The sequence below is a fragment of the Haplochromis burtoni genome, unplaced genomic scaffold, assembly GCF_018398535.1.
Source record: "Haplochromis burtoni strain Fernald_Lab_line unplaced genomic scaffold, NCSU_Asbu1 Contig_8, whole genome shotgun sequence".
Classification (NCBI taxonomy): domain Eukaryota; kingdom Metazoa; phylum Chordata; class Actinopteri; order Cichliformes; family Cichlidae; genus Haplochromis; species Haplochromis burtoni.
In genome coordinates this window covers 4338014-4359063 of record NW_024582369.1, presented here as the reverse complement: position 1 = coordinate 4359063, position 21050 = coordinate 4338014, and the positions used below count along the sequence as shown (strand labels likewise).

Here is a 21050-nt window from a genome sequence, read left to right as displayed (position 1 = left end):
CTAACAAAAGTCATGGGCTATTTATTGGCATTGTTAGGCTCAAACTGCACAATCCATAAAAAGTTGTTCTGAGTGATCACCTTTATTCTATAATCCATTTTTATGATGAAAATGTTCTCTTTCAGGGTGAAAATGCATAAACCTTGAGGACGAAAGGGGCAGGGAATTATCTGGTTAATATAAATTATGATGTTACACAAGAATAGTGGGTTTTAGCCCAAATGGTTACGCAGCGCTCACCATCATAAAAAACACCAAATGAGGGACATGCAACAAAGACTGAGGCATTTACATGCATCCAACCAAACTCTAATATATACTCAAGAAAAAGTGCAAATTAAGTCTACTGGAAGTTTGTTTTTCTTGTGTGTGTGTTATCAGAGCTTGTTTGCATGCATTGGGATACTTCAGTCTTCTCTGGATTTTAAAAGCGTGACTTTCAAGAACTTTACTGTAACTAATTAGTTAGTTGCATTAATAAAAATGTACAAAAGTCGAATTAATTAAGTGGTACAACCGCTTAATAAATGCAAAGGCTGTAGTGACTGCTGTGTCACCTGCTGCTGTCCTAGTTTAGTTTACACTTGTAAGACTTTTATTTTGAAAGCGCATCAATTTGACCTTAGCTCTATGTCTGGGTTTGCTGAATCAGTACAAAGTTAAAAAGTTAAAAGTAAAAAGCTAAAACGATTCCATTTTCTGAGAGGCCCATGTGAAGAAGGGATGCAGTCATTTGTAAGTAATTGCATTTATAAGGCTTGTAGAACTTGTGAAGGTAGGTGGTCAAGGAAGGCGCTCAAGTGTTACACAATCTGATATTTTCATATATTGTTTCAGCTGATGAAATGATAGCTCAGAACAGGACAACTGTCAGCACATGCATACTCACAATCCATGAGATTTAAGCAAATAACCAGAAGCCACCAGGAGTCTTGACGCTGTAACTGAATTTAGAGATAAGCACAAAGAGCAATACACTACCACTAATCAATACTGCCTGATATACAATAATGGCATGGTATAGTTCTTTTTAGTAGTTTTATAAAAGAAAGATAATCAAAAGGATCTCCCAAACAGGTACTGGATCAAATGAATAAGAAAATATTGCATTTACAAAGTAAAATTCACCATCATGTAATTCTTTTCTATTATAAAATCACTAAAAGTGACTAAAGAAAGGAGAAAAAATGCTTAAATATTTTCAAAGAGTCATACAGAAACCCTTTATGTAATTTCTGCAGCCATTAGCAGTAAAAAATTGGTCATCTCTTCAGGCTTTCAACCCAAAACTCTATTGTTTTGAATCCTTTCCTTAGGTGTAAAGTATTCACATTCCCCCCGCCCCGTTTTTTTTTTTTTTACTGCTCTCAGTTTTTGGACCTACAGTTCCCATCCTTGTTGTGCAGCCTCAATTTCTAATCCACTTTCAAAGACTGAAAATTAGGCAACTAAACTACACCCAGAGGATCCTGCAGCTTCATCATGGACTAAATACTCAACAAGCGTCCAGCTCTGTCATAATATGGATGATATTTTTTCTCGGTGTCCAGTTCTGTTATCATGTTACCACAATGTAGATCATTCTCCTTCGCCTTAATATGTAGCTTTGCTATTGCAATAATGTTACACATAAGCTATAGAAAAGGTTATTTGACTATAAAGCATATAAAATATAAATAAATATATAAAATACAATTTCCTGTAGTCAATGCTTCAAACAGTTCATGTACAAAGGTGCCTTAGGGCCAGTGAAGATTAATAAAAATAAGGGACTGGGGAAAGGTGGTAAAACTGAGTGAAAACTCAGAAAAGAGCATTATTTCATTCAAGGAATGCTTCACTTTTAAAGGCTCAAGTGGAAATAAATAAATATTTGAACTCCTGGGATGAATAACTCAGAAAAAACATTATCGTAAATTTAAAAATTCAATCTTAAAAATTATTTTTCCCCTTTTTCTTTAAGTACCAATGCAGAAATGTCTTTTAGTGCATTCTTCCAGTGGGCTGCAGGTAATGTGGGCAGAAAAAAAGCAATCTCATTAAATGAATGGCTGTGAGGAAATGGCTACTTTCTATTTTCTCTTTCACGACCTCATTAAACCCCTTTCTTATGAGTTATTAGCCTCTGTATCACCTCTCACACTGTATTTAAGCAGAATGGCCTTCATTCTTTTATTATAAGTATGCTTTAGGGTAATGGACACCTTGTGATTGCCAAATTTAAAATATGACTTCTCAAACCAGAGTTATTTTTTTTAATAATAACATAGGTACCTTTTATTTAATCTACTGCATGTTTCTCTTTCCAAACATCTCCCCACTGCTTCTTAAAAATTTCTTCAAACTGAAATTACTGGACACAAACACAAACTAAATGCACAGAAAAGCTTATAACAAATACAGGTTTGTCTTTCTTTGCTGACGATTAAATGTAAGAAACCAAATCCAAGCTGAGAACGCCACTAACGTTTAATGGAGAAAAGAAAACAAAGTCACTTTCAGTGAAGTTTTACTATATAAATGTCTTAAATGATTCACTCAGCCATATAAACCAAACCAACCAATCAGAATTAAGTATACAGCATATACGGTTTTCAATTCAAGTGTAGCAGGAAGTGACGTCGAAATCATTGTGCCAGCCGTCTCAACAGGCCTTGGCGCTAAATGCAAAACAAAAAATAGTCCTTTGCCATTCAATGCTGAAATTCTGGAAATCCCGACACCTTTTAGTTTATAACTCATGTAAATTAAAAATCAGTTTTGTTTTTGTTTCCCCATTGTACATGATTGGCATGTAGTGCTATTCTGCTAGCTGGAGTTAGGTTCAGAAAGCTCTGAATAGCTGGTTGGGTAGATAACCCAGGTGAAGAAAGGATGTTTGGGCTTCTCTCTCCAGGCTTGCCAGCTCCTGGACGGTTGGGGCCAGAACATCTACGTGACCCTTGTAGTTACCACCTAGACAAAGACGACAGGTTTCCTGGTCAAGCTCAACACACGAGCAGACATAATAAATACTACAACCTGCCTCATGATCCTTTAATGCTCATTATAATCCTTCCAAACAACAGATATACTTTAATGTGCATATGCAACCATTCCCATAGTCTTGTGCAGACATGTTATCCTTCCTTTTTGTCACACATACCTCCCATCGCTCTGCGCTGCCCATAGGTCACCTTTCCATCAAACTCATCCACGGGTACTTTGATGTCTGGCTCACACTGGGTGATGGTGCACTTTAAATGTTCCTCGATTTCTGAAAGGAGCTGTGATCAGAGGAAAAAGGGGAAAAAGAAATGACACAAGCAGAGTTTAAAGTGCATGATGAGGATGCGTGAGTGAAAGTATGTTGTGTGTAACTTTACTTCCCAACTGGTTTTAAAGGTGAATGTATTGGATTATTAACCTGGCACACCCCAAACCTAAGAGTGATTATGAATGCATGTGCTGCTTATACAGTCCTTTCAAAAGAACTGCTGTATCACACATGTTTGTATTTCAAACAGTAAATTGGAGCTGCTGTATCAACCAGACTAGTTTTGTGTGCATCTTTATTCACCTCTTTTTCATTATACCAGATGGTGCATCCTCCATCCTCCTTCAGTCGTGTGTTGTAGCAACCTCTGCCTCGGTTCGGGCAAACATGGTACCACACCTGCACAGGTAGAAAAGTGTACTTAAAATCACATACAAAATTCAAACTTATATGGACTAAACAGACACCTATACTCCACCTTACCTTCTCTTTCTCCATAGCAACTAAGGAGATAGCCAATCCCATTCTGTAAGTCGAAAAGAAATTACACAACATCAATGCTACGTAGAGATTACATTATAATTTATAGTTTGTCGTCACTCAGGCACGCCATGTGAAAGTTTGAGGTGGCAATGATGATGCAGATGATCTGCTCTTGTGACCTTTAAAAGGAACAGATGGAAGAGAAGAAGACGACAAAAGGAAGAAGAAAGAAAGGAAGTAGATGACTTTGCCTTTGTCATCTACTTCCAGATTGACTTTGACTGATTACTCCTACTTATTTAGGAACTGCGTTCCATTTCGTTAATGCTTTCACCTTCATAAGGGGCAGCCGACTAGAGTGATAGTATCCTACGTTTATCGTTGTTTAAACAAGAACTCTGTCTTTTTGTTTTGAAAGTGGCGACTTGCTAGAATGATAAATTCTAACCTTGTTTTTTTCCCCCCTTCTTTCAGCTATTGTAGTACATACAGGGATGACTGTCCTTCTATGGAGGTTTCTTCCTGTTGGTGCTTGGTCACAGGCGATCATCTGATTCTTGGGGTTCCTTTCTTTCGTTATAATATTGTGGGGTTTTACCTTAGAATATAAAGCAACTTGAGGTGGCTGTTATTGTGATTTGGCGTTACATAAATGATGAACTGGTGTAATGCCAATAAAACTGGATTGAGTTGAATTAAATGCATGTTTGTTTTGCCCTTTAAAATCTAGACTGTAATTGGCCTGAATTATGGAAGATTTTTACTGGTGGAACTGCAGTTTGAATTTCCTGATTAACAGCAAGTAAATAATAAATACATTTATACATATATTTAACCAATACAACATAATCTTTCACACAAACTTATGAATATTAAAATGAATAAATAAGTTAAGTTATAACAAAATAAATTCAGTAGGTACCTTTCAGCTCTTCCCACTCTGCCGATACGATGGACATAGTTCTGCTTCTCATCTGGCAGAGTCACGTTAATCACTGGAGGAAGAAACCATTAACATAAATATATAAAGAAATATATAGCAACTCTTCTGTAATGTTCACTGAATATAAAATTTTTATTTGTAAAGTAATATAATTTTCTAGCAAGCATCCATATACCATAAGGAACTCCGTGGATGTCAATTCCTCTGGCAGCTACATCAGTGCAGATCAACAGCCTCACTTCTTTTCTCTGAGAACACAAACAATCCTCAAAAACACTGACTGGTTGCACTTTGTTAACCTCCTAGGACCTGACGTCCACATATGTGGACATCACATTTTGGGTTATTTAGACCAAAATAATCAATTTTGCTCTACAAGAGCCTGATATCCACTTACGAGGACTTTATACTGCTACTGTTCTATCAAAATTTTAAACGAATTAAACAAATATCCTCATATGTGGCTCTTATTTTTCTTAACAACCAAAATAAGGTAAAACAAAAAATCTGGTAATTCTTTGTTTTTAACATTCATTGGGCCCCAATATGCCCAAATATCAAAGAGAAATTAAAAATGCATGCCGTGGAAGAGTTCAGGTCTTAGGAGGTTAAACAGCATAAGCAGGTTATGATTTTTGCTTTGTTTGTTATTTTACCTTGAAGCGCTCCAGGTTATTTTTCCGCTCATTAGGCTTACGATCGCCATGGAGGCAAACACAGGACAACTGGTGACCTTTGCTATTTGGACCTGAAGAAGACACACATGAACTCAGCCATTTGTAACTGGGGGAAAAAGACCAAGTATTCATATTTAGCTGTGTCTTTTTTCACTTTCTAAACTTATGTAGTGGCTCAAACAAAAACATCTAAATTGTTCCAACACAGCCTACCTCCTCCTTGCTGAATGAAGTACTGCTCCATGTTGTCACAGTCAATTTTGGTACGACAGAAGATTATAGCCTGGTCCATTTTGTGTTCTTTAATGGCTCTCACTGTGTACTCGCCCTTCAGGATCTTGATGGCCTCTGACCACATTTCTGACTCACAAAAAGACACACACACACCTTTACTGAAGTTCATATTAAGGTAAGTGTTATCTGTGTTGTTTATGTGATGTGTATACTGACTGGAGTGAATGGACAATAATGATATTTTACACTTTCTATCAGGGTGATGAAGACGAGTGGTCTGAACTTTGCTGCCCAACTGCACCTACCTGCAGTATTGACTCCTGGTCTGGTGTTATCATTTGAATGAACTTCATCAGTCTACCCAGAGAAACAGAGGAAACAGCTAAATCACCACAACTCTAAACTAAGACAAAGACATGATAACAACATACATAGTGTAGAATAAAAAGGTGATTATTCCTCCACCCAAGTCTGAAACACAGCCGAATTGCTTAACTTGATGTTTCAGTACTTTTCTGTTTATTCAGTTTCCTTCCCCGAGCACGAGGAACTCACCCGGATGTGGTTCTTGCCGAGGCGCTCCCACAGATGGTCGCTCTTCGGATTGACGGGCACCACTACGTGGTGGACAGTCTCCGGAACAGAGTCCTCCCCCTTCAGATCCACCCAGGTGGGAAAGTGCATGATGCGTTCAGATAACTTCTTCACATCGAATGAATGCAGTGTCGCTGAGCATACAATGACCTGGAAAATAAAGAGAACGTCACCTAAACTACTAATGCCAGCAAACATCCTTCTACTACAACATCTATCATAGTACACAGGTTTAATTTCACACATGTAATTTATGCTCAGCATTACCTGCAGTCTCTTGCCATCAGAGGTGACCTGGGGGATTTGATTATGGATCCTGTTGATGAAGTCCGTATAACCTGCTGACAGGAGGCCGTCCTGAGATACACAAAAGACACAAAATAGTTAAGGGATTTTATGCTATATTATATATATATCAACCATAAAAAACCCCAAAACAAAACATATGTGTAATCTATAAAAAAAACAAAAAGAATTCACATACACACTCATCCAGCACCAGAAAGCGGACTTCGGACAAACTCAGTTTCCCAGTGGAAATGAGGTCATCCAATCTACCAGGTGTTCCCACCACAATGTCAATCTAATTATAAGATGACACCAGGAAAAAAAGAGGAAAAATGACATCCAATTAAAAAACATATTTCAACAATTTGATTTACAGTAATTAAAGCTAAGTCAACGTTTTTTGTTTTTTTGGGGATGGGAGTAGGCGTAACTGTACGTGTCACATACCCCCTGTTCCAGAGCAGCCAGCTGGTCTTTGGCAGCCACACCACCAATCACCAGCAGCTCCCTGCAATGACAGACTGACAAATTACCAAAATAGCACGGCTCCATCTGGTGGTGTAAAAACGCAGGCAAATGATGTTTTTAAAGGGATGACAGAATAATCTGGATTGTTACTACAAATGCATTTTTATTTCTTTTTTTAAGTCGAGGTTTTTTTTAGTTTGTGTCACTCAGTGTCGATACCACCTCCATGGTGTCATACCTGAGTTTGGGATTATCCACATATTTCTTAAACTGCGTGACATTGTTGAGGGTTTGTTCAGCCAGTTCTTTAGACGGCTCAATGATCAGGGCTTTGGGTGAATTTGAGGAGGTTTTCACCTGACTCACGTTGGCACTGCCTGCACAATCACAGAAGAAATATTGTACTTGGCATACTCAAATTTGAAAATGTACCTTGTTTTAACACCAGTGAGTGAAAGAAGGCATATACCGTAAAAGGAACAATCTTGTCTTAAGTGCCTGAAATGAGGTTGAAAGCACACACCTGTCTGAGAAGATTTGACAGCATGACCCTCTGGTGCCTGGTCCAGGGCAACAAATCCACTCTTAGGGGGATGTTTAAAGTCTTCTCCTCCAAAGTTAAACTTTAGCTCTGCATTCTGTAAAACAGAAAAGATGATGGTGTCAGTCAGGCATCAGTTTTATATGTTCTCTGCCATCACTGTGTTGTCATATCCGTCGATACCTTGAGCACACAGGAAGCAAAGAAAGCTTGATTCTTCAGATTTTGAGGGATTTCAAAAGCCACACCCAGGTCGTTACCTGATGAAAAAAAACACAACATAAACCAATTATGAGTTATTTCTCTATTTCTAACAACTTTGAATAGGTTATTTATTTTTTATAATAGAAAAACTGGGACCATACCATTTTTAGAGAATGAAATTTGGCTCTTTTCTAGATCCAGGTAGCATCCAATAGTGTCATGCATGGTAAACTCCTAAAAAAAAAAATAGCAAAGAGAACCCATTTAAAAAAATCATTCCCAAATTTCTTTAAACGTGTAAATAATATGATCTTTCATTATCTGTTACCTCCCCATAGCTGTCAAACTGCTTGTTGTTGGATTTCTTTCCAGTCCCACCAAAACCAAACCCATATTTATCAGTTCCTAGAAAGAAAAACAAAGAGTCTGATGTTAAATTACAGTAGTGCCCTGGTGAAATAAATTGTTTAAAGTGGAGCATTTTCTGCTGCATTAATACTGTAGATGGTAGAAAAGAATACCCAGGTCCAGAGCCGCCTGACTGGTAGACCAACCCACCCGGCACAGGCCCTGGTCATGGCAGGTCACCTCATAGCAGTACCTCCCTAAACAGAAAAACAAACATATAAGGACTGATAATAATTTACACTTTTATGTTTCTTGATCCATCATACGATTATTTGATTCTCTGATCACTCCGTAAGCACTTGTGTACATCACACACACCTTTGGTGACACCTTTAGTGGAGCGACAGCCATGCCACTCTTTGAACTCCCTGCTCTGGCAGCACAGTCCATCTGACCCAATTGCTAAGAAGAAAAACATTAAAAGGCAATGAGCAGATGTTGTTTAAAAAATCAAAACAAAAAGCTGGAAAGTGACATTTACATAAACATTGCATGTTTATGATCTGTTCCTACCGAAGGCTGTACTGCGATCATAAGGATTCATCTGCCAGCTGTTGAAAACTGAGACAAAACAAAAGAAGAGCAGGTCAAACACCTGCAGAACACTCTATACTGTCTACCCAACATTAAAAGTCTTAATTTATATGCACACATTTAAGATGGGATATGAATCATGAAGCCTGAAACCAAATAACTGATTAAATATTCTCACTGGCTCCTCCAGTTTTAATAGAGGCTCTGCCCTTTTTGCCCTCCTCCTGATCCTTCAAGGTCTCGTACACAATCTGGATCACAGGGATACTGAAGGCCTGAGGAGGACAATGGGAAACTGTCATGACTCAGTAAGTGTGAAAATAAATATATACAGTGTAGACATACAAAGAAAAAAAAAGAAGGCATTTCTCCCAAGTTTGTGTCGCTGTTAAGTACTTACTCCTGTTTTGCCACTGCCAGTTTCCGCAGCCTTAGAAGACAGAAAAGTCAGATGTCAGCCTCGCAGGAGAGTGCAAATATCTGTGAGCCAAATGTGTCCAGAGAACCAAGCTTACCATGAGCACATCTCCTCCACCAAGGATGAGGGGGATGGACTCCGCCTGGATGTCAGTAGGCAACCTGAAAACCCATTATACATTTAGTCAGTTTGATATCAAATATTAAAATGTAAGCATACAACAGCATGCATGATTTTGCAAATTTGTAGCTGGACTCACAGCCAGTCCATCTCTTCCACAGCCTGCGCGATTTCAGGCATTACCCCCATTTCTGTTACATAAAAACACATATTAAATGGTTGAGTGGGCTTACGTAGCTTCAAAACGACAGTTGATGTGTAAGCAATTTAAAACCGTAACATCAAAATTAAGTAGGAATGTAAAAATCTTACCACCAAACGCTGCCATTGCTGCTGCTAGTACAAGTGCAACGCAACCGGATGTGCCGGTCAGCAAATGCTCCCCCTCAACAGCCAAGTAAAATTAGTTCCGGATAGTGAACAAGTTCGTAAAAACAAAGCGGGGGGTTGAGAAAAAATGTCGCTTGTGGACTTGAGATACAAAAGCTAATATTAACATTTATAATAAGCCAAATAAAATCACAAAACCGCTTTTATAGACGGTTAGCAACAGTTCAATTACAAACGCGTTTCTTTATAATTTGTCCCTGCTTGTCGCCGTAGATTTCTGACAGCTGTAAACATGGCCGAAGAAAGCTTAATTGAGGGCGAAGAAGAAAACATTTTATACGATTTACTGGTTATTACTGAATGGCCACCAGAGACGGACACTCAGGTTGGTAGCTTTCACTTTTGCGGTTTTTTATTCACACCGTAGCTCTTGTGGTGAGCAGCTATCTGTAGAAATGACCAGCGAAAGACAACCGCCTTGAGTTTCGTGGGGTCAGCCGCCCAGAGCCACGTAGCACAAATACATGATAAGTTGCAGTTGGTTGTCTTGATAAACAAAGTTTCACCTTTCCGTCGCACGTCATACATCACACAGCAGAGCAGCGAGTGCTCATTTAGCACTAGTGTCCTGCATACCTTTCATTTACCTGCAGCTTTTATAATGATCTAAAATCAAAAATCTGCTCTGTCAGAGAAACGACCTATCACTAGGTTTCATTAAAACTCCAGAATGAAATTGGAAAATCAATATCAAAATATGGCAATCGCAGCTCATCTGTTACTATTTTACATTGCAGTTGCGAGGCAACAAGGAGTACAGCACCTCTCTAATTGCAAAAGCTGTGACAGGTAAGTTCTGATTTTCGTTGCCATGGTGTGATAATATGCATGCATGCATGCATGCATATGTTGCATATATACAGCACTTGCCCGAAGCAGTTACATTCTCACATTGATTGTAGCTATTCTAAAATGATCAATAAACTTACCAACAGTCCACCACGCCAATCTTTATATGTATTTTGCTTGATGTTCTTTTATTTATGACACCAGAATACAGTATGGAGACCATAGAGGCTGGAAGGCATACAATCTTCTTACTGAGATATTAAAGTCCATCCAGCATCCAGTACTGTGCAAAAGTCTTGATTCATGAGTTCATCTTGAGTTCATCTATTTTCATATTTCATTAGGAAAATGGAAAACAGGTGTGGTGATTTATTGAAACTGCAAATTAAACAAAATCTGTGAAAGTCTATTTTCCTCATTCAAAAATGATCATATCATATCATATGATAGATCATATCATATTTTATCATATCACAACATGATGCCAGAGTCTGTTATAGATGACAGTTTCTCTTCATATTCTAATGTAAATGCTTCCAGAAACATTGATCCTGTTTGGCTTAATCTCTGAGACTGAGACTAGTGTTGTCCAGATCTCAGCTGTTACTTTAAGCTGTGCAACTGAGGATTGTGTGTGGAGTTCTCTGATGTTTACATCAGTTTTTCCCCAGGATTTTCAGGATTCCTCCCACCAGAAAAACAATCTACATGGTAATCTGAATCTCCAAATTGGTCCAAATAGTCAATAAAAAATCAAATAAACAAGCCAGTCACATTTCTGCAATTGTAGTCAAGGTGGAATAACAGAATACTATAAAAAAGAATAAAATTCTAGCCTACAACACTATTCTTAAGAAAACCCTGTTTAATAAACATCAAAATTTTATTGATAAGGCATCATTTTTAACATCATTCATTTTGAGCCATGTCCCTTTAGCGTTGCCTCCTTATAAAAGAGGAAAACCGCTTGCTTCAGTTTGGATGTGAGTGAAGTAAAGCTGAGTCTGTGCTTGTGGCCCAGAGTCTTAAATTACAAGCATATGATAGCATTAGTGTAAATTTTAAGGCTGATAACATATGGCCACGTGTGCTAGGATCTCAATAGTTTGCACCAGAAGTGTGTTTAAAAAAACAATAAGCAAGTAAAATCAGTAACAATGAAACAAAGAGAAAAAACTCAAGAATAGAATAGAATAGAATTCAACTTTATTGTCATTGCACAGGTACAGGGCAACGAAATGCAGTTTGCATCCATCCAGAAGTGCTTTAGTGATATAGATATATTACAATATATATTAGCAATAATATAGATATGTGAGTATATTACAGAAATGGGTCTATTATGGTATGTTATAATGTACACGGTATGAAGTATGTTGTGAATATTCTATAACTATAAGTATGTACAGGCTGTAGTGAGTACAAGCTATGTACAGGCTATGAACAGGATATAAATATGAAAAACTATACAGAATATGAAATAAATAACTTTACAGAAATCTGAGATATACAGTTATACAGAAATGGGAACTATGCAAGTTGTAAACAGTTGTAGGGTTAAAAATTATCGAATGTACAGAATGATTATTTACACAGAGCTATACAGTAGTGCAGTTAAGATAAGTGAGAATGTGAGATAATTTCTACAGAGGCTATATAAAGTGCTAGTGGTTGTGAGTGGTGGTTCATCCATGTTATTATTGTGTGTTTGAGGGTACAGTTGTCCATTGTGGGTGTGTGTATGTTCAGTCCATGTGTTAACGTGGGTCAGATGTCAGGAGGCAGAGTTCAGGAGTCTGACAGCTGTGGGGAAGAAGCTGTTCCGGTACCTGGTGGTCTTAGTCCGGAGGCTCCTGTGCGCCTCCCAGAGGGCAGGAGGGTGAAGAGTCCATGTGATGGGTGACTGGGGTCTTTGATGATTTTCCCAGCCCTTTTCAGACACCGCTTCCTGTAGATGTCTTTTATGGCAGGAAGTGGTGCTCCGGCGATGCGCTGGGCAGTTTTCACGACCCTCTGCAACGCCTTCCGGTCCGAGGCAGAGCAGTTCCCGTACCAGACTGTTATACAGTTGGTCAGGATGCTCTCGATGGTGCACGATAGAAGTTCACCAGGATGTCTGAGGACAGGTGGTTCTTCCTCAGAGTCCTCAAGAAGAAGAGGCGCTGGTGAGCCTTCTTGACCAGCTTGGAGCAGTTGGTCGTCCAGGTGAGATCCTCGGAGATGTGGACTCCCAGGAACTTGAAGCTGCTCACACGCTCCACAGCCGTCCCCTTAATGTGGATGGGTGGATGTGGGTCAGCATTCCTCCTGTAGTCCACGATGAGCTCCTTGGTCTTCTCGGTGTTAAGCAGCAGGTTGTTTGTGTCGCACCACTCAGCCAGACGATCCACCTCCTCCCTGTAGGCGGCCTCATCGTTGTCACTGATGAGGCCAATCACCGTGGTGTCATCTCAAACTTTACGTGATCAGACATTTATTAATAACTACCTGTCATACATTTCTTACAGGCCCTTTCCGCTTGATCCTTCACTATTTGTGGTACAGGTAAGTCATTATTATTTTAAAAAGGATTGCTGTCTGCTCCAGGCATGACTTGCTGTTATTTCACCAGTGTAAACAACAAACATGCTGCATAAAGCTGTGACTCCTAGTGCTTAATATTAATCCGATTTTTACAGATACGCATTACATATTTGATAACAACCTCAAACCTTATGGATGAAGTAATGTGATTGTTTTTCTTTGGCTTTAGCTATGAAAATCTTGTGTCGGGAAGACTTTTAGTAATGTGATGTACATAGTGACAAGAATTTTATTCTGATTTTTTTTCTGTCTTGGTAAAAAATATTTGAGTATTAAATGCGCTAAAAATTAACACGCTTCATTGCTGTTTTTTAAGTGACGCAATAAGCAGCAGCACTAACAGTGCTACTGAACTGTAAAAGGAATAGTGTCAACTCTTTTACTTTGAGACATTGTAGATCAACAGATGTAACTTGGCAATGCAGATTAAAAAATATCATAATTTTAGTTTTATTATAGGTGAAAAATAAATTATATTAATAATTATTGTGATTTTTAAATAATTAATAATAACATAGTAAAGCTAAATGACGATACAGCCGTTAACATTATATTGACATAAAATCAAAACATTTCAAACAGAAAGTTCTTGGTATTTGAAATAAGGCCCCTTTCTTGTCTGCTATGTCTTTAAAAAATATCAAATTTATCAGAATTTGTTACAATGTACATCATGTTTCAAATGAGATGTTCAAAATGTGGACTTTTTGCATACTGTTTTAATCAGTATGTCCCTCTGAAAAAATGCTGCCCATGCATATATGCTATACCGTCTTAAATGTTTAATTATAAAAGGCAATAAAAATGCTTTTTTTTTTCCTTTTAGGCGTGTATCTTGAATATATATTTATAGTGCTATAGTACATTATATTGCTAACTAAGATGACAGCTTACTGCAACCCATAACACAAGTCAGTCATTGGCTTAGGTCAGGGGTGTCAAACATAAGGCCTGGGGTCCAGAATCAGTCTGGGAAAGCCTCAAATTTGGCCCACAACTTGGCCAACTAATTTACCCACTGTTGTGAAAAGAGAGCAGCCAAAAGTAGCTTCATATTGACCCACATGTTTTGTAGGTAAATGTTACAGCAGTCTGAAAATATTCTTCTCACACTCTCCCAATATATCGCGCTAACACACGCACGCAACGATTTTTCCTGCGGTAGATTCTGTAATTCTCTAGCACCAAGGCCTGCTTATCCTCTCAGCGGGTGGTTCGCTGGCAACATCAATAACCTTATTAAATATTTAAGAACTCCTCCAGCCATGTTTATGTCCCAGTTCCCCTTCTCTTTCTGTGGATGAGAACGTATTAGCAATTGTGTTTGATAGAATGAGGCTGTTGTCCACATGCTGTGCTATTTGCATTTGTTGAATGGGGGAACGTGTTCAGCCGAAAACACTTTTACACATATTTATATTTGTGTTTAAATATTGTAGAAAACATACGTGCTGTGGCTAATGTTGCTAACTACTGTATTCAAAAACGAGGCTGTACAGACAGGAAAAAAAAATCTATATAAATTATGAATGAACCCCCCCAATACCCACCCACAATACAAAATATTCTTTCCAGTCATTGTACCTGTTTGATTTCATAGTGATCTTTTTGCATTTGTTAAGTCACTTAACGCTGACCTTTGAGTCATTCAAGCATAGAAAAGGCTCCTAACTAAAGGGACTAACCGTTGTTGTGTCTATACAAAGGACCAGTTTAAAACTGTAGCATTATCAAGAAAGCTCCTCACTGTGAGTGAAGACAAAGTAAACTGTGGCCAGGACGATTATGAAAATGTTCATAATATATAATTTAAATCACTCTCATCCAGCTGAATATGAACATTTTAAAGACTTTAACAAAGGCAAAGTAGGTAAAGCTAAAGCTGTCCAGAGCTCCAAGCCAACCATAATCCAGCAGCCTCAGTATGAGCAACATATCAAAGCAGGAAAGTTGTGGAGTTGAGTGAAAAAGAGAAAGACATTGATATGGTGTTATTGTCTGACGTTATTAACATAATGGATGCACGTAACTGACATTTGTTTTATTATATACAGTAAATCTGTTGCACCTGCCTTTGTTTTGGTAGGGAAGAAAATTGATCGATGAATATCCTGACAGTTATAGTTCTTGGAAAGGAAATCAAAATCAGCAAATCCAAGTCACTCATTTTTAAAATGAGTGACTTTGATTTGAGTTGACTTGATTTTAATAAAATAACATAATGTAGTTACATCCAACAAATTATATAAAACCTATATAAAATCACTTGTAATATAATTTGTATGCACTACACCTTTTAGGTATAGTACTCTGTTAATGTACCTACTGATTAATGGTTAACCTGTTATAATTTGTTTTCTTCGTCTCGTTTATTTGACCTTGTGTTTCTCAGCCCCTCAAGCTCGTCCCTGCCTCTCGGTCTTGTCCGCCTGGCAAACAAGCAGATCAACTGGCAGCTGGTGCTTGCAAGGTGCAACAAAAACACACACGCTCACTTACAGACATGCTCCGTCTCTGTAATCAATACCTGAATGTGAGCTACTTTGTTGCTGACACACACTAAGTCTTTCTCTCTCTCCCCTTGCCTGTCCCCTCAGCCAATCATTTAATTGCACTCATTACAACAGACAAACCAAGTAGAAAGGCAGTTTTTAATTGACTATCGATTCCACCATCCGAGACAGTGAGAAGCGTGGTCAAAGATGCTGCAGATGTCCATTAGTTTGATGTGGCTGATTTCCATCTGCCCCTATATCTTTTCTCTCTCATTTCATTTCCTCTGAAACTCTTTTTGCTACGCTTAATGCTCCCGATTGTTACTGTTCCTTCTCTCTTTCAGCAGTCCAACCTGGACATTTATTCCCATCTTTATCATTCAAACACCCCCCCCTCCCCCTCCTCGCACTCGCACGCCCCCCCCCACCCCCCACCCCCCCACACACACACACACAATATCCCACACATAATCTTTTCACTCTTGAGGGTCTTCATCTAATTTTGATTTATATTATAGACAATACCATCTATTTATGTCTTTCTTTCTTTGCTCTTCTGCTTTTCTTCTGTTCTCTTTGATTTTTTTTTTCAGTGATTCCTGACCCATTCTCTTGTTTTACTCCACAGCAATGGCAAACTGTTGGCAGTGGTTCAAGATCAGTGTGTGGAAATTAGGTAATTACTGAACTCTGTCTCTCTCTTTGAGGCTGTGTGTGTGTGTGTGTTTGTGTGTGTGTGTGAGTGATAGTCTTAATTAAGGGGGTGATTTATCACATCTCGCTTTAACAAAGAAGTCCAATGTCAGCTTGCATTTAAAAGATGAAAACTGTGTTTCGAGCATCAGTACAGAGTGTAATCCATCACAGGAAAATATTTGAATCAGTTTAGTGTACTTTCGTAGCACCCATCTGAAAAAAATCAAGCTAACAATGGAAACACCAATGCTTCCCTTTTCATTTGTGGGTGTATAAGGAAAGCGATCAAAACATACACACGCATGAATATCTGTGTGTTCTTTTTCAGTGCTTGTAATTATTTCCTGACATAAATCCAATTTCCCTGTGCGCAGAAAAAATGCACTCAGTCAGCAGTGTGCTTCACTGACATAATGTAGTGCTTTAAAATGAGCAAAATTTCAAAATGAAAATCTATAGCCGTGAACTAGATATATTAGGATGCCTTACTCTCTGGAGACTAATCGTACACTCGTTGTAAAGCGTTTGCTCCACGTGACCCTTTGTGTAACTGGAAGGCGGTTTCATACATGGAGCAATATGAAAAAGCTGAATGTTTCTGTTTCTCAGTATGCTCAAATTTAAATGTAGTTGACCTTTTATGATCAAGAGCAGTCAGGTCTCTTCACTTTTGCCTCTGCTTGATAGTGTGGGCTACTCTTTTGTCCTTTTTTCACACTGTTGTTGTTTAATCACAACGTTTTATAGCTGCGCTTCATGGCATGAATTGAGTTGTGTGAGTGGGTGTTAAGTCAGCTCAAGGCCTTATCCCCTGAGCTCCTTTAAGAGTCTGTCGAAACACTGCCTACCCCCACTTGTCTGCTTGATCTATTGAGCTACTTTAGTTGGCAGGCCGTCAGTGGCTGTTACAACCCAACTTATACCAGTTCGTATAAGAAGTGTATCAATGTCTCACTGTGCAATACCACCTCTCCTTACTTTTTTTTTTCTGTGTGTGCACGTTTCCTCCTCAGGTCTGTGAGAGATGACTTTGGCTCACTCATTGGGAAGTGCCAGGGTAAGACCTTGTCCCTGTGTATTATCAGTCACATTCTTGTTCCTGGTAAATGACGATTAAATCGCCATAACTCACTTCACTAAGCACTCCGTTTGTTTTATAAATGTGGGGGTTAATGTTGTAGAGTACAGTGTGTGTGCCCTTGTACTCCTTTATGTGGTATGTCAGATGCTTTGAGTTTATTTAAGAGATATCTGGTTTGTGTGTGTGTTTTCATATACCATGTAATGAACTACTCTAGTTACACGTATATGAATAGAAAAAATTGCAATTTTACTGTGTTAATGCCTTAAAGTCTAGAACCCAAAAATCCAACCTTCCGTTGCTTTATTGTTGTTTAATTTTGTATTTATTGTTCTGTTAGTCTGAGCGCAGGTGACTAACTCAGAAATAGAAAACATTTTTAAGGTCTCTGGTGGATAAACTATGCACCATCAACACTCTCCTATCTCTTCTTTTCTTAAATTTTTTATCTCTTGGTCATAATAAATGCCAGAAGGAAAGAGTTGGTGAACATCTGCTTTGGTTCTTTTGTGGTTTATGAGCCCTTTTGGTGCTAGTTTTTAATAATGTAGGTTTATTTTGTGTTTCCAGCTTAATAATGGCATCCTTAATTTGCATCAACATCCCATTGGACCTCATGTTGAGAGTTGAACAGCTATGAAATACAAGTTTAATAAGTGAACACATTTGCCTGAATCTGAGCAAAGCATAAAAAAATCTTGAATCAACTCCAGACTTTTTATTTGCTTAATATTTCATAGCATAACAAGGGAACAGGCCTCACCTGGACATCAAACTGCTGGCTGTAATTCAGTTAATGCAATATTTTAGTAATCCTCCTTCAGTTAAAGCTGAAAGTCTGCACTTTGTTTGAGTTAAAATACACTCTAGTCTTGTAGAAAGGCAAACTTGCAAGAATTGTTATTGCACAAATACTCAGGATTCCGATTGTGTATTAGAAATGGTATACACATCACAAGCCTTGCAGCTGACTGACAACCTGTCCAGTCTGCCACCCCATGATAGCTGGGATACGCTCCAGCCTCCCAATGACCCTGAACATACTGTTGGTTTCACATTAAGTTACTGGACATATTAAATATCCTAGCTATACTGTTTTAGGATTAGGAATCCACCAAATAGCTACTGTGGCATCCACCTCTGATGTCAGTATGCCTCTGACAGCAGGCATTACACTAGTAGAATACAACCAGTGTAGCTAAATAATAAGCATTGTGTATTTACAGTGTTTTTATTTATTTAGAACTGTAGCATGTGTATACAAAACCTCATAAAATCAAATTGATGTTAAAAGCAATAACTGTAAACGCTGTAGGTATTAAAGCTGATTTACATCCCCTGAATAATTAGAAGAAATTATGTATTTGGATCAGCAGTCCTTAATTTGGAGACTTGTTTCTACAAATGATCCCACACAATCCTTCAGGGCATATTGTCAGATCTTCTAGATGCATAAATTAGAGTACTGTGATGACGTTGAACGGTGTCGATTCACTGGCGTCTGTGGATCACTGCAGAGTAAACCGCTGTTATGAATCTGCTGTGAATGAAAGCTGGGAAACAAAGGAATCGGAGCTGCTTCGTGTGGCATCTTTCCATCTGCAGCTATCAAAAGTCCACTCTGTGATTGAGGTTGACTCTTAAGCTGTAGTTCTAAATTCACTGTATGTAAATTGAACATTATGTTATGTACAATATTTGTTGTGCTTCTTAACGTCTGCTCTGAGCTTGGAGTGTGTGTGAGACTGTGTGAAAGACACGTGAACAGCATCCGGGATAATCACCTCGGTGTCTACATGATCGCTCATTAAACGCAGCCTTGTTGTGACAGATAAAAACAGTTAGTCTTAATTAGACGATGAAATTGTGTGCTGTGTTAGTTTTATTGCCGTATCTGAACATAGGTAAGCCCCAACTTTCTGTGAGCTCAGACGTTTAAAACATATAATGCTGAAGTGTCTTCTAATGCAGTTGGACAAATTTAGATGTTTTATATTTATGGTTTGTTTATTTTTTGTTGTTTTTGTTTATTTAAGCCTACAGTGTTTATGGTGTTGTGTAACAAATCCAGATATAATCCACCCCCCAGCACTAATGGACCACTTGGTTCATAATTACCTTACTCAACACAGTTTCCTACATAAGTGTAATAATTTTGATCTGATAAGCTACTGAATAATACTACATTTTAAGGCGCTATATCTAAGCATTTTACTCTGAAAGTTCAGCCATCCCTGGCCCAGACTCATGATCTACTTCTCCTATTTTGGACAGGGCACTATATAGTCTCCCTGTGAAGAGAGTGCACTTTAAGACTGTGAAATCGAACTTGGCTTATAAAATGCTTACATATATAAGACCTGTAGGTCCACTCAGCGAACACTTCAACAGGTCCACCTTGCTAGTACCCGCTTTTTGCCTTCAGAACTGCCTCAGCTCTTTGTTGCATTCAGCCTCAGTTTTCTGTCTGTAGCTGAAAGGAGTGGCTGCTGTAGCCCATCTGCTTGCAGTTCAATTTCATACATAAAAGATGGATTTAGTCTACATTTGCTGCAATGCTGGCATGTTTCCCCTGGGAACCCACTGCTGTTCCCACTGCTCATGCTGATCACAAACCTTTCAGTGCCTGTTGCAACTGCAGTAGAATTGAGCTCAAGCCAATCAAACACCCTCGTCTTAAACCAGGTTCTCTTTCTGACAGAAGCTGTCAGGAGGGGGTAAATCCAGGCAGGTCTGGGTTTAGAATAACAGGCAATATAATGGGATGGTTACTATGGCTTCTAAAAGTGTCTGAACAATAAATTGACAATACTGGCGTCAATTCAAATATGAGAAGTGTCGCTGCCAGATTCCCTTTGCTGTCCTTTATGTTTCTGATATTTCTAGGCATTACAAACAAGAAGGCATTGGTCATGAGTGTATACACTCTTCTTTCACTTTGTTAGGTACAGCTTGCTGGTAATTGGTTGGACCCCTTTTTCCTTCAGAACAACAAGGTGCATGAAAACATTCCTCAGAGACTTTGGTCCATATTGACATGATAGCAATCACACAGTTGCTGCAGATTGGTGGGCTGCACATACCTGTTGTGTTCATCCCAAAGGAGCTCTATTCGGATGAGCTCTGGTGACTGTGGAGGGCATTTGAGCTTTGTGACAACAGACATCAGAAGTAGTAGAGTGTGGTCATAAAGGGATGGTCAGGAATAATGCTTGGATATGCTGCAGCATTTAAATGATGGGGGACCAAAGTGTGCCAAGAATCACCACCACCAGCCTGAACTGTTGACATAAAGTGAGATAGATCCATGCTTTCACGTTGTTTACGTCAATTTCTGACCCTACCATTCCAATGTGGATGTATCCAGGAAAATTCAAGTAGATAAGCAATTTGTGAAATACTAAGACCAGCCAATCTGGCACCAACAACTAAGCCACATTCAGAGTCACTTAAATCGCCTTTCCTCCCCATTCTGATGTTTGGTTTAAACTTCAGCAGGTCTCTTTACCATGTTAACGTTCCTCAATGCATTCATTTGCTACTAGGGCTGTTCGATGTAACGATATATATCGGATGACGATATAAAAACGTCTATCGTTTCATTTTATGCTATCGTTTGTTTCGTGGTGTCGCAAAATAAACTGTTTACGGCAATATTTTTTCATCATTTTGATGGTCACTGTAGTGGCTATATTAATTTCTTAAAGTTCTCTCTTTCTCTTATATTTAATATAACCACACTACTGATGGACAAGCGCCTGTTTTTATGCGTTTTGGTTAGCAACAACGACGGTAACAGCATCGCGTGTCCGCTTGTTTATGTTCCACATAAACCTTTCACAATAAAG

General features: G+C 38.6%; 2 protein-coding genes across 5 annotated transcripts in view; one reads left to right on the top strand and one right to left on the bottom strand.

Annotated features, from left to right (window-relative positions):
• Nucleotides 1-2451: 2451 nt before the first annotated feature.
• Nucleotides 2452-9616, bottom strand: ddx1 (DEAD (Asp-Glu-Ala-Asp) box helicase 1). The gene is made up of 26 exons (XM_005914317.3): nucleotides 9481-9616; nucleotides 9308-9359; nucleotides 9146-9209; nucleotides 9031-9060; nucleotides 8809-8905; nucleotides 8610-8657; nucleotides 8415-8498; nucleotides 8210-8293; nucleotides 8017-8093; nucleotides 7850-7922; nucleotides 7668-7744; nucleotides 7467-7581; nucleotides 7182-7320; nucleotides 6923-6983; nucleotides 6672-6770; nucleotides 6455-6544; nucleotides 6149-6337; nucleotides 5899-5950; nucleotides 5573-5719; nucleotides 5339-5430; nucleotides 4858-4930; nucleotides 4662-4734; nucleotides 3740-3782; nucleotides 3560-3655; nucleotides 3146-3266; nucleotides 2452-2955 (listed from the first exon to the last, which is right to left on the bottom strand). Exons 1-26 carry the CDS (start codon nucleotides 9494-9496, stop codon nucleotides 2825-2827), a joined length of 2223 nt encoding a protein of 740 aa, XP_005914379.1. The 5' UTR covers nucleotides 9497-9616; the 3' UTR covers nucleotides 2452-2824.
• A 71-nt stretch (nucleotides 9617-9687) lies between these two features.
• nbas (NBAS subunit of NRZ tethering complex) overlaps nucleotides 9688-21050 on the top strand; it is a 175070-nt gene continuing 163707 nt past the window's right edge. For all 4 annotated transcript variants that reach the window (XM_005914315.3, XM_042226834.1, XM_005914316.3 and 1 more), the window contains exons 1-6: nucleotides 9688-9883; nucleotides 10296-10347; nucleotides 12855-12891; nucleotides 15323-15400; nucleotides 16054-16101; nucleotides 17135-17178. In XM_005914315.3, coding sequence (XP_005914377.1) covers nucleotides 9791-9883; nucleotides 10296-10347; nucleotides 12855-12891; nucleotides 15323-15400; nucleotides 16054-16101; nucleotides 17135-17178 — 352 coding nt within the window. In that variant the 5' untranslated portion in view covers nucleotides 9688-9790. The remainder of the gene's footprint in view (nucleotides 9884-10295; nucleotides 10348-12854; nucleotides 12892-15322; nucleotides 15401-16053; nucleotides 16102-17134; nucleotides 17179-21050) is intronic.